Source organism: Scardinius erythrophthalmus, assembly GCF_964197995.2.
Source record: "Scardinius erythrophthalmus genome assembly, chromosome: 22".
Lineage (NCBI taxonomy): Eukaryota > Metazoa > Chordata > Actinopteri > Cypriniformes > Leuciscidae > Scardinius > Scardinius erythrophthalmus.
Genome location: NC_138242.1, coordinates 31,902,792 through 31,915,443, shown reverse-complemented (window position 1 = coordinate 31,915,443; position 12,652 = coordinate 31,902,792). Strand labels below are relative to the sequence as shown.

General features: G+C 36.0%; 1 protein-coding gene across 1 annotated transcript in view; it reads right to left on the bottom strand.

The window, feature by feature from the left end:
* acvr2ba (activin A receptor type 2Ba) overlaps positions 1 to 12,652 on the bottom strand; it is a 74,203-nt gene that overhangs the window by 378 nt on the left and 61,173 nt on the right. The window contains exons 4-11 of the mRNA XM_081352742.1: positions 11,660 to 11,808; positions 11,315 to 11,458; positions 10,197 to 10,340; positions 9,450 to 9,598; positions 8,261 to 8,375; positions 7,368 to 7,506; positions 6,477 to 6,607; positions 1 to 5,262 (exon numbers count right to left, since the gene is read on the bottom strand). The exon at positions 1 to 5,262 is cut by the window's left edge and continues 378 nt beyond it. Of these exons, the coding sequence (XP_081208868.1) occupies positions 5,089 to 5,262; positions 6,477 to 6,607; positions 7,368 to 7,506; positions 8,261 to 8,375; positions 9,450 to 9,598; positions 10,197 to 10,340; positions 11,315 to 11,458; positions 11,660 to 11,808 (1,145 nt within the window). The 3' untranslated portion in view covers positions 1 to 5,088. The remainder of the gene's footprint in view (positions 5,263 to 6,476; positions 6,608 to 7,367; positions 7,507 to 8,260; positions 8,376 to 9,449; positions 9,599 to 10,196; positions 10,341 to 11,314; positions 11,459 to 11,659; positions 11,809 to 12,652) is intronic.

Here is a 12,652-nt window from a genome sequence, read left to right as displayed (position 1 = left end):
ATGAACGAAAGACTCGGACGGTAAAGTAATTATTCATGTTCCCTGTAAATTATTTTTGACTGCATTATAATGATTTCTTAATTCAGAATATGATAAAGATTGCGTAGGTGGATGTGTTCGGGGAATTTGCCAGTTAAAAGTATAACATTTAAAGCCCCTTAAATGAACGAAATGACTCGAACAAGAGTCAGTAAAATGATCCGAACTTCCCATCACTTTATCACACATAGGCCTATAACCTATATTTATATTTATAAAACAGTTATGTCCGGTCGAACGATGTATTAATTAACTTCAGATTGGAGTGTGTTGGTAATAGGCATTAACGCTAAAAGATGTTTCGTGCCTCTGACAAGTGCTGTCGATCTTCTCTCTGATCTGAATGGTGTGTGTGAAACACTTGAGTTTTGCCACAGACTCGTCCCAGCGTTTAGAACGCAACTGATGCTTTTTCAAGCGTCTCCATACTTGAAAAACTGCGGAAAACTACTTTTAAACAGGAAATGACAAAATATTTATGTACATATTTACAGTGGGTGTATTCACACAGGATTAGCATCACCTCAGGTCATTTCTCCGGACCTTTTTACTGAAGGTTAAAAGTCGCCGTAATCTTTCCTGACACGGTCCGTCATGATCACTGAGATGCACATTCAGACGGGACTAAAATCACAGAGAAGCTCTGGTTATTATTACTCTACCCCTCCATATTACACTAGTCCCGTCCGAATGGGGCTTTAGATACATTTAAGTGTGATGAAAGTTGCTACTATATGAGACACTTGTTGCACACTAGTAAACTAGATCGATATTAGCCATGGTAAATCTCGTGGTAAATCAACAAAACGAGATTTAAACAAAAAGACTGTGTTGAGCTGAATAACAATGATTCGTTTTCTGTCGATGAATATATCCAAACAGTTGCTCAACCGCTCTAATAAAACACATTAAGCGTCTTTGGTGTTTCCATGGTTTCTACAAAATAAACCGGAAATCGAGGGTAACGCGGGTATGATGTCATTGATCGGCGTGAAAACCGCATATTTCTCTGGATTTAAACAAGCAAGTACACAAGTCGACAAAATATATAACATTGTTCTATTGGTTTTTGGATATTTTGAAGATCAAAAATCTTACATGGTGTGCCTTTAATTATCCGAAAAATAGGCAATTAAAATATAATTGTGTACTTTCCCCCCTCTGGTTCTGGTGTGAAATGTTTCTTAAGCATCATGAGATAGAAAAGTATTTGGAGGCTGAGGATCATGTGTAATTGGCACAGCAGCGGAGGAGAGAAACACTGGACTGTCTTTAAATGCATAATGAAGCGTGGAAGTGTATTGCATAAATCACAATCTCTCACGGTCGGGTTAAAATCACCCACAATATGATGCATAAAAACAAAGAGATGCCTCGAATACAGGCTGGCAACAGAAAATCGACATTCACAGATAATAAAATCTGGCTTTTCTAAGCTACAAAGACACTTGTAATCACAATCAACAAATGTTCAAACGAATCAAAGCCTTTGGTTATCCTCACGCAGAAGGAATTTGGCTACATATCGTATGTTATTCCCAACGAAACGAGGTCAGTTGATCGAAACGCCACGAAGGCCTGCGATGTGATCGAACAGCATTTATCATGATTTTGGTAGTTCGCCTGATGTGGATATCATATATCAATGCCCAAAGTTCAGTCTGCACAGACTATTGCTGGAGATATTGCTTGCTACATCGTCTGAGCCAGTTGGAAACTCACGCAACCATCCGAACTTTCCCGGTTAACCTGAAGAAAATGCAGTTTCCTGAAAGTATCGATGTCTGAGATGGAAAGCCGATGCACGTCAACTAAAGCGAACCAAGCGATCCACTGGGAAACGCGCTACTTTGGCACTTTCGGATTCGTAACGTGCCAGAAATTGGCAAGAGCTTGGAAAACAAAATGGACGTCGCCAACCAGAAAACACTATGACATCTCTCACAACGAAGTATGACGAAACACGCCAGGCCGTGAGAGCAAAGACGGATCTCCTGTTAGTAAATATTAGATATACGCCACCATTAAAGAAAACTTAAAGCTGGGCTTGAGAGGAAGTCGAAGCAACCGCTGCAGTGCATCATGGGAGCAGAAATGGCACAGACGGTCGGGACACCAAACCTTTATTTGGCCCTGAAATAAAAGCTCCATCTTTGCGAATTCGCCGCGTAAATTTGGCCGAGATCATTTGGTAAGCAGAGGGTTCACAGTCAATCCTTAAGTTAACAAGTTCAATTTTGTCCCTCGTACGTAACGTCGCACGAGGGGTGCGTAAAAAATTGTGCAAGTAAAAACGGGGCAAGTTTTTTTTTTTTTTTTTTTGGGAGAAGCGCCAAAAGTTCTAAGGTTCAATGTCCCGTGAAGTAAGAGAAAGGAAGAATAATGCCCTGTTTGACTGATCGGCACGATTCTACAACTGTATACAGCTATTTACATCATGGGTTTCTCTCGTTTATACAACACAACTTGGTAGCACTTCTTTAAAGATTTGACTTTTTTTTTTTTTGTACATTTTTTTTTTTTTACTTCTCCAAAACGTCTTCCCTAATCATAAAAGTCAACTTACATCAAAATATACTTACTACAAGTCAACACAACTAACAAAATATATATAACAGAAGTCAAACACGTAGAAAATCTGAGGTATTTCTGGTCTGAGGTGGTCTGTGGTTTATGAACAATATCTTTAATGCTTTTTTTTTGTCCTTTCATAACTAATTTTTTATTGTTTCGAGTTGCGCTCTTTTGTCTCGGAAGCCTTTTGAATGTCTGGTGACGCGCGGTTGCATCTGAGAAAACTTTACTGAGAAGATACGGGACATTTCTTTCATCCGAGCAGCAGCACTGTGGAAATTCACTCTTGAATTATGGCATATGGAAATGTGGATCACCGTCTGCCACTTTTAAGACAAAATAAATATTATTCTTGTGTTTTTTTTCTTTGCTAATTAGTCAAACGCCACCTATAGTTTGACGTTCTCAAATCTGCAGCCCCAAACTGAAGTCTGAATGTCGCCAGAGGTCGGAGGTCAGATCTCAGATTTGGTCCCTGTTAGAAAGAGGTAATGCATGAAGGGACCCGAGCAAAGCACACGAAACAAACACTTCGTGGGTGAAGCGCACAAGACCGGGTCACATTTCACACTCAAGTCAAAGAAATCAATTAGAAATCAGATTTTGCTTTACCTTATATTTTTATATATACAGTATTTTTACAACTATAAAGCACATTTTCTGCCAGATTATTTTTTTTTTTTACGATTCTAATTTATAGATTATTGCAGTATTCGTTGGATTAATTTTTTTTACTAAAATAAGCATACATTTTTATATTACAGTAATAAGAATCTACTTAAAAAACAACATTGAAAAATTGAGAATTCTTTTTTTTTCTTTTTTTAATCCTGATGCATTATGGTCAAGATAATTTGGATAGTTTTAAAATTTTAAACAAGTGAAAATTATAATATTACAGTAATAAGAATTTAATTAAAATTAACATTAAGTTTAATGAGAATTACCGCAAAAAAAAAAATGCGGTAATGGATGAAATCTGGTCAAGATAATTTGGGGTAAACATCATTTAATTATTTGTTGGACTACCTGTATTGATTTTATTCATATAAACAAGCGTAATTATTAAATTACAGTAATAAGAATATACTTAGAACGATGAGAATTATATAAAAAAATTAAATCTGGATCTGGATCCATTAATTTTATGAGAATTTGTGGGAAAACACAGTTTTATACATGAACTTTTTCTTAATTAAAATCACTGTATTACAGTAATAAAATCAACATTGAGAAAAATGAAGGTATAAATAAAGGTAAATAATCCGGACACATAATAACGGTCAAGCTGAATTTGAGAGAAAATGTGCTTAATTGTCATAAAAAATAAATAAATCTTAATGCTTTTAAAAAGGCGTAGTTTTAATTCATGAAATTTGTATTTATTTATTTGTGTTTTGAGGTAAAATGTGACCCAGAACTTCTATGCCGTGCGAGTCCTTCACTCCAAAACACATTGCATTATTACAAGAGAAACTAGACAGGAAAAACAAACACTTTTTATGATCTTTTTTTTCTCTTTTTCAACAAACTCTCAGCGCACACACACACACACACACACACACACACACACACACGCGGTCTTGCATGTTTCGTGTAGGTAATTAGTGTTAAACTCATCAGGGCACCGTTACACTAGTCTCTGTCCTATAATGGTGTGGGAAAGGCAGTCATGGACCCTTGACACTGGATACCTGAGAAAGATTCCCGTACCAAACTAAACGCTCTCATGACCTCCGAGATTTCCACATGCAAGCCAGCGAGAGATTTCACTCATATCCACTCAATAAAACCCCCAACCAACCTTTTCACAGTCACCAACTTCAACAGCATGAAGGAAAAAAAAACCCAAACAAAAGAAAAAGAAAGAAAGAAAGAAAGAAAGAAAGAAAGAAAGAAAGAAATTAGTCCAGTTGCGTTTTCCGTGTTCTTTAACACCCGTTAGTTCCGTAAAAGACACGTTTTCCGTAATTTCGAATAGCACACTTTCGGAAAGAGAGAGAGACATAGAGACAGAGAGAGAGAGAGAGAAATAAAAAGGTAGATCCCGCGAGGAGGTTGGATTGCGCGTGTAACAGTCATGATGATCCTCGCAGGTTTTGCAGCACTGTTGAATGATCCGACACGGCGAAGATGAAGCCGTCATGTATCGGTTGCTTTTCACAGACGATCCTGTCCGACGGACGGAACAGAACGGGGAAAAAAAAAAAAAAAAAAGGAGAAAAACCAAGTGAAATGTTGAGGTACCTGCAGCCGGTCAGCATTCATTTGTCGGCACCTGAATGCGCGTTGTGTTTTTAAAAATCTTTCGCGTTTTTGCTCTAATGATAAAAATACAGTAGAGAAGTGTGCTGGTAAGTTACTGATCCGATCAGAAAAAATAAAAATAATAATAATAATAATAATAATAATAATAAAGTTAAAAAAAGGTTGTGATAAAATAGCAGCTGCTTGAATGTGTTTTGCGGTCGAGTGTCAGATGCTGGACTCGTTGGTGACCGAGCTCATGGACAGAAGACAGTCTGAGGTAGAAGAGCTGGAGATCCGCTGGATCTGGGAGAGACGCTCCTCTACACAGCCGGCGGAGAGACGAGCCTCGGCGTCGTGATCCCAGCACTCCTCGATCGACTCGCACATCTGAGCCAGACCCTGAGCACGCGCACACACACACACACACACACACACACAACACAGGGGTGTTAACATCGCAGCACTGAGAACATCATAGAATTATTACACCTTTTGATAAACCTAATGCATGATTTGCACTCACAAACACACACACATACAAACACACAAACAGAAACACACACACACACACACACACACACACGCGGGTTTAAACATCACAGCACTGAGAACATCATCTGTTCTGTAGAAGACTTTGAAGAATTATTACACCTTTATTGATAATAACTGATGTGCGTTTACTCTGGATTTTAAAGTGAAGTTTAGCTTTTTAATTCTTTTCACTGTTGGAATTCATTTTTGAAAGAATTATATGATAATTACTCTATGGATGGATGGACACACATATACATGGAGGTCCAAATTACTCAAACATTTCAACATTAGTTTAATTTCAAGTATATTACTAAATACATAATTACATTTGTAATAACAAATAAATAAAAAGCACATTTATTCATTTGTTTGTTGATCTAATATTTAATTGAATGATTTTTAGGTTTTAATCAAATTTTCTTATGTATTTATCAAATTATTTAAATGACATAGCATAAAATGTATTTAATTTAATTTCGAGTAGTTTGACCCTCCATGCACATACAGAAACACACACACACACAAACACATATATAAAGAACTTTTATATATGCTTGCGTGTTCTACAGAGAGAAACAGCATGAACACACACACTCACACACACACACACACACACACACTCACCGAATGCTTGTGTGTTCTACAGAGAGAAACAGCATGAACACACACACTCACACACACTCACCGAATGCTTGTGTGTTCTCCAGAAAGAAACAGCATGAACACACACACACACACTCACCGAATGCTTGTGTGTTCTACAGAGAGAAACAGCATGAACACACACACTCTCACACACACACTCACCGAATGCTTGTGTGTTCTACAGAGAGAAACAGCATGAACACACACACACACACACACACACACACTCACCGAATGCTTGTGTGTTCTACAGAGAGAAACAGCATGAACACACACACACACACACACACACACACACACACACACTCACCGAATGCTTGTGTGTTCTACAGAGAGAAACAGCATGAACACACACACACACACACTCACCGAATGCTTGTGTGTTCTACAGAGAGAAGCAGCATGAACACACACACTCTCACACACACACTCACCGAATGCTTGAGCCAGCAGTCTTTAAACGCCGGCCGCATCTTTTTATGCACCACCACATCCTGAAGATCCTCCAGCGACGGATGCTGGCCGATCTCCTCCTCAAACGGCAGCATGTACTCGTCTACAGGACCTGAAGGAGCACACCCACACATGAACAGACTCCTTCACCTTTTCTCACATTATCACAGTTTATTCGCTATAGTTTAGAAAATGGTAATAAAATATGAGCAGAACTGAGTTGATATTTGACTGGTTTTGTCCGTCCTTCTGTTAGACTGTCTCACACATGAATTATGTTGAATATCTGTCAGCTGGTAAATTTAACTACACAATTAGATAATACCAGTTTAGCTCAACCAGTGACCAAGCAATGCTTCATTGTGTTCAGTCTGTGTGTAAAAAGAGCATTAGCAATTAAAGAAAAAACACTTCAGCAAAACATGATCAGCTCAAAGTGTCCCAATCATTTTTGGTCCTAAATTTGTATAATGTTACTGGTCGTCACTGTATGAAGAATGTTTGGATATAATATGTCACAGTTTACTTTATTTTGCTCTCCTAACTTGGATAAATAATCTATAGTGTCCTGCACACACTAGTGAAACAATATTTGAAAAATTACATCTGAATCGTCTGAATGATGTGTGGTTTGACTCTATGCCGCTGGAACAGGAGCGTGCAAGAAAAAGCCCAGTCTTTAAAGTAGGCGGAGCTTAGAGGCTCAGAACCGACTCTGATTGGTCAAGTGTGATGTTACACTTATTGACAATGAATGTCATTGCCGGCAAGCAATTTTTTTAATTAATTTTTATAGTTTTCTCTTATGTTACAGAATATAATTTTATATTAATTTTAAGGCAAGATAGTTCAGTGTGTGTGAATGTTCTCACCATCAGAGGCTTTGCACCGGGACACCAGCTCCCACAGCACCAGCCCCATGGCGTACATGTCTATCCTCAGAAACGCATCCCGCTGGAAGTTAATCGCTCCCTCCAGAACCTCCGGCGCCATGTACCGCCGCGTGCCAACCTGAGGGATTCAAACACGATCAACTTCACAGAAGAAGCGGTTTATAATGTTGTTTTTTGAGTCTCCTACGACAGGTTTACACGCATCCCAGGTCAAAAACACTTTCATTTTCTCATAATATCCACTGCAACATCGGCTCTTTTCTCACAGCGTCTGAAACAGTTCGTTTGAAGATTCAGTCTCTTTAAACCCCGCCTTTCCAAGAGTTGCTCTGCTCTGATTGGTCAGATGATCCAGTGTGTTGTGATTGATCGACTGCTTACAGCTCATGTCAGAAAGCAAACGCTCATGATCATATCTGAATCTCAGCTCTTGATCTCAGTGATACGAACAGTAACGATGGCGAGGGTTTTACCGTATCAATCTCATCAAAGTGGATTTGCTTTGTCAGCAGAAAACAGCGTCTTCTCCACACGAACAACACGAACCAAACTCTTCCAGTCTCAGATACACTACAGTGTTAGAGGGGTGAAGAGACGCTGTTCGCCGGCAGCCAATCAAAACCATAGACCGGCATTATGCAAATTAGTTGCAAACCTACGTAGATTCGAACAGGAAGTAAGACTGGAATTAGACGACTCGCTTCAGGCAGTTCAGGATCGAGTCTTAGTTTTGGGAGACGATAACTTTATCTTTGAAACTCTGCAGACCTTTAGCCTTCACAAACAGCTTTATTACACACTACATGAAAGACAATATCCCAAAAAAGCATAATAGGGACGACTCTATAGTCCTATAAGCAGAAGCGTCTCACCTGACCGTGTGTGTCTCCCGGTGGTTTACCGGGCTCAAACCGAACCGCTAACCCAAAGTCCCCGACGACAGCCGTGAGATCGGTCTTCAGCATCACATTCTTACTCTTGAAGTCTCTGTGGAAGATGTTTGGATTATAATGAGCAATTTAAGATCAGAATCTTTATTGTCATTGTACGCACACAGTAGTACACATCAACGAAATGGAGTTTGCAGCTGTAAAGAAGACACATAAAACAATAAGTAATGATAAATAACTAGTAGAATAAAAATATATATATATATAAAATTTTCATTAAATAATACACAATATAAACAGTAGTGCAGCCACAGTATACAGGTGAAACTCGAGAAATTAGAATATCGTGCAAAAGTTATTTTATTTCAGTAATTCAACTTAAAAGGTGAAACTAATATATTATATATAGAAATAGCCTTTATTTGTTATAATTGTGATGATTATGGCTTACAGCTTATTAACGTTTTCACAATTTCTGAGATTTTGAATTTGGGGTTTAAAATTCAGAAAATATAATTTTATTTTTATAAATTATATTTTAAATTCTATTTAAAATAGAATTTAAAATCGGGGTTTTCTATAAGCCATAATCATCAAAATGATAACAAATAAAGGCTTGAAATATCTCACTTTGCATTTTATTTTTCTATATAATATATAAGTTTCACCTTTTAAGTTGAATTACTGAAATAAATGAACTTTTGCATGATATTCTAATTTTTCGAGTCTTACCTGTAGTGTTGTTCTAAAGTGAGGTAGTGCAAGAGTACTTTAAATAATTAGTATTACAGGAACGTGCATGACTGTAAACAATGTTCAAAGTAAAACAGTATATAACAGTATTGGGATGATTATTTATGTCTTCATTCAGATTCAGATTGTTTTATTTAGTGCCATGTCAGCATTCAAAGCTATTTTCATGGCAAAAAATTAATTATCATATAAATACAATAAAAACCAAACAAACAAAAACAGCAAGTCATATTATACAAGAGTTTTTAAATTAGCATCTGATTAAAAAATCCAAAACCTTTTCATGCATAATCTGACTAAATAAGTCCTTAAGTGAGGTAACTTCATAAAAGAGCATTCTACCTGACTGTATTAAGTCCAGGACAATCTAATGAAACATGTTTCTGTGTTCTTCATAAGAGGAGGGAGTTAAACTCACCTGTGTGCGATCGCAGGTTTAGGACCTTCTCCTTTAAACCGCGGGACGTCCTCGTGAAGGTACGCCAGACCACAGGCCATCGTTCCTGCGATGTGACACAGATCGTTCCAGCTCAGCGCGTTCCCCTTCAGATAGTCCGTCAGCGAACCCTGGCCACAGCAGAACACATCCAAACGCTCAATACTGGCACTATGCCAAAAATATGACGTGCAAGATTGTAACACAGTGAAGTCATAATCTTTAAAATTTGGTTTAAGGTTCTTGCCAACCGAGTCCGAAATTTTCATGTGTGTTTTTTTCATATTCAGTGTGTAAACGTGATTGACACAACATGAGGTCGTATTTATTTTTTAACGTGCGGAAAGTTCGGACTCTGTCAGAACTTCTCCATATTAATATTAGCATCTGCTCAGTTTGGGCTTCTGAATATAATTGAGCTATTTTTCCTTCATATTCTCATTATATCATACTTTATGAGCCATAAAAGCCTGATGTATCAAATATGATACTCATATGCAAAAAAAAAAAAAAAAACACATGCAAACTTTTTTTTTGTTTTTTTTTGTCTAAAGGTTCAATAAAAATAAATAAAATAAAAAATAATAATAATATTTGTCAAGCTTTACAGGGTTAAGTTTGTCAATGGCTGCTAGCATTAAAGTTTCTAATGGCTCAGATGGTGATTTCTGGTGTGTTTTCACCCTGCATATATTTCTGTGTAAAGTGTCATGACCTTTGACCCCTCACCCTCTCGTGGAACTCTGTGATGAGCCAGAACTCCGTCTCCAGGTTGCTTCCACGCTTCTCCGCAGCGATGTAGCGCAGGAGGTTCTCGTGCTTCATGCCCGGCGTGGAGAAGATATCCCACTCGTTCTGCCACGACTGCTTGTCCTGTCGACACAGAGCGCACGCGTCGCACATCAGCTTTACTAACGTCACGACACAGCCGTCAGCACTGTTTCCTGACACTTCAGCTCTGAAAATCTTCACAGCTACATATTTATAAATAAATAAATAAATAAATACAATAAAAATTGATATAAATAAGTTAATTAAAAATGCTTAAATATATTAAATAAAATTATTAAAATAAATGAATAAACACAGCTACCTTGCATCTTATACAGTAGTATAAATAGGCAGCATTTTAAGTAAAAGCAAACAAAACTGATATGAACCTGAATGGTGAAAATCTTCACATTTACATAATTATAAATAAATAAATACATTAATAATTATACATTAATTAATTCATTAAAAAAATAAAACCATAAAAAAATACACAAAAAATACAATCAAATCATAAAAAAATAATAATAAATTCTAAAAAACAATAATAAATAAATGCATTCAAATAAATAAATAAAATGTAAAAAAGTAATACAAATTATTTAAAAAATGCATTTAAATATAAATAAATTAATACAATCGAAACAAATAAAATGTTAAATAAATTCATAATAAATGAAAATAAAGAATAAAAACAAGCATTAAAAAATAAAAAAATTAAATGTAAAAAATGTATACAATCACTAAAATAAAAAATGATATAATGATATAAATTAATTAAATAAATAAAAACCTTATTAAATAAATTGAATCGCAGTTAATGCTTTTGGTGTCACTGTTCAGACTACATATTCATAAATAAATCCATATTAAAAATGATATGTAAATAAATTAATTAAAAAAAATAAAATAAACATACCTAAAAATAAATAAATGCACTAAAATAAATGAACAGAAATGCAGTTAATGCATTTATCTGTATCTGTTCAGCATTAACTTGAAACCTTCTGGGACTCTTTCAAAGCCTAGTGAGCCAGCTTGCATTTATATAGGCAGAAAAGTAAATAAATCTGAACCTGAATGGGGAAAATCTTGACGGCTACATATTCGTTCATCATCTGGGCCTTCCACACGCATCCGAAGCGTCCTCTGGCTTTGACCTCCAGCAGCTGAAGAGGCTTCAGGCCCACCAGCGGTGAAGGAGGAGACGGGCCAGGGTCCTGCAGGACACATTACACACCGTCAACATCAGAGAACGTGATCTACTAAAGTTCACACATGAACAAGGGCATCAAAGGCAGCACTAGGTGGCGGCAGAGAACGGCAAGCAACACTTGACACTGAAATGAACTGAAGCTGTTGAAGAGGTTTTGAACCAGTGTGAGAGATGCGAGTAGCGCGGACGCTGAGATCGGACTGACCTCGTTGATGTCCACGTGTCCGTAGGGAGGCTTGCGGTGCCGGTACATCCAGAAGGCCAGCAGGAGAGCCGTGGAGAGCATGGTGACGGGCAGCAGAGAGTACACCAGCACGTTCAGCAGCGACGGGGGCGCGGGAGGAGGCTCGATCACTGACGGACACAGAGACACGCGTTACACACGTTACACACGTTAGACTCTGAGCAGAGAGACTGACGAGTCAAAACGTACATGAGGACCGAAGAAATGTATAAAAGAGATAAATCAAAAATAAATAAATAAATAAATAAATAAAATGTATTATTTATTTATTATGTATAAAATGTATTATGTATACATAATTCACACACACACACACACATATATATATATATATATATATATATATATATATATATATATATATATATATATATATATATATATATATATATATATAAATTAATATAAATACATAATAACGAATAACCAAATAAATATTAAAAATGAAAATAAATTCTCAAATTCTAAAAAATGCATGCATTAAAAACATTAATTAATGAGTAAATAAATAAAAATAAATACAAATTATAAAGAAATAATAATTACAATAAATAAATAACAAAAATCAATAAAAAATTATAAATGAAATGTAAAAAATAAATCCAAAAATAAATGCAAAAAAATAAATAGATTAAAATACATAAATTCTAAAAGAACAAATAATAATAAATACATGCATTAAATAAATAAAAAATGTATAAATAAAAAATAAAATAAAAAGTGAAGTAAATAAATGCATTGTACATAAAATTAATAATAAATCAAATATACATTAAAATAATTATAAATAAATTCATAAATTCTAAATAAATAAATGCATTATAATAAACAAATAAATAAAATGTAAAAAATAAATAAACACAGGATAAATAAATGAATAAATAACTGTTGTGCATTAACCATTTCCCTCAGACACAAGTCTCTGTGTCTGAACAAATGCATATTGAATGATGT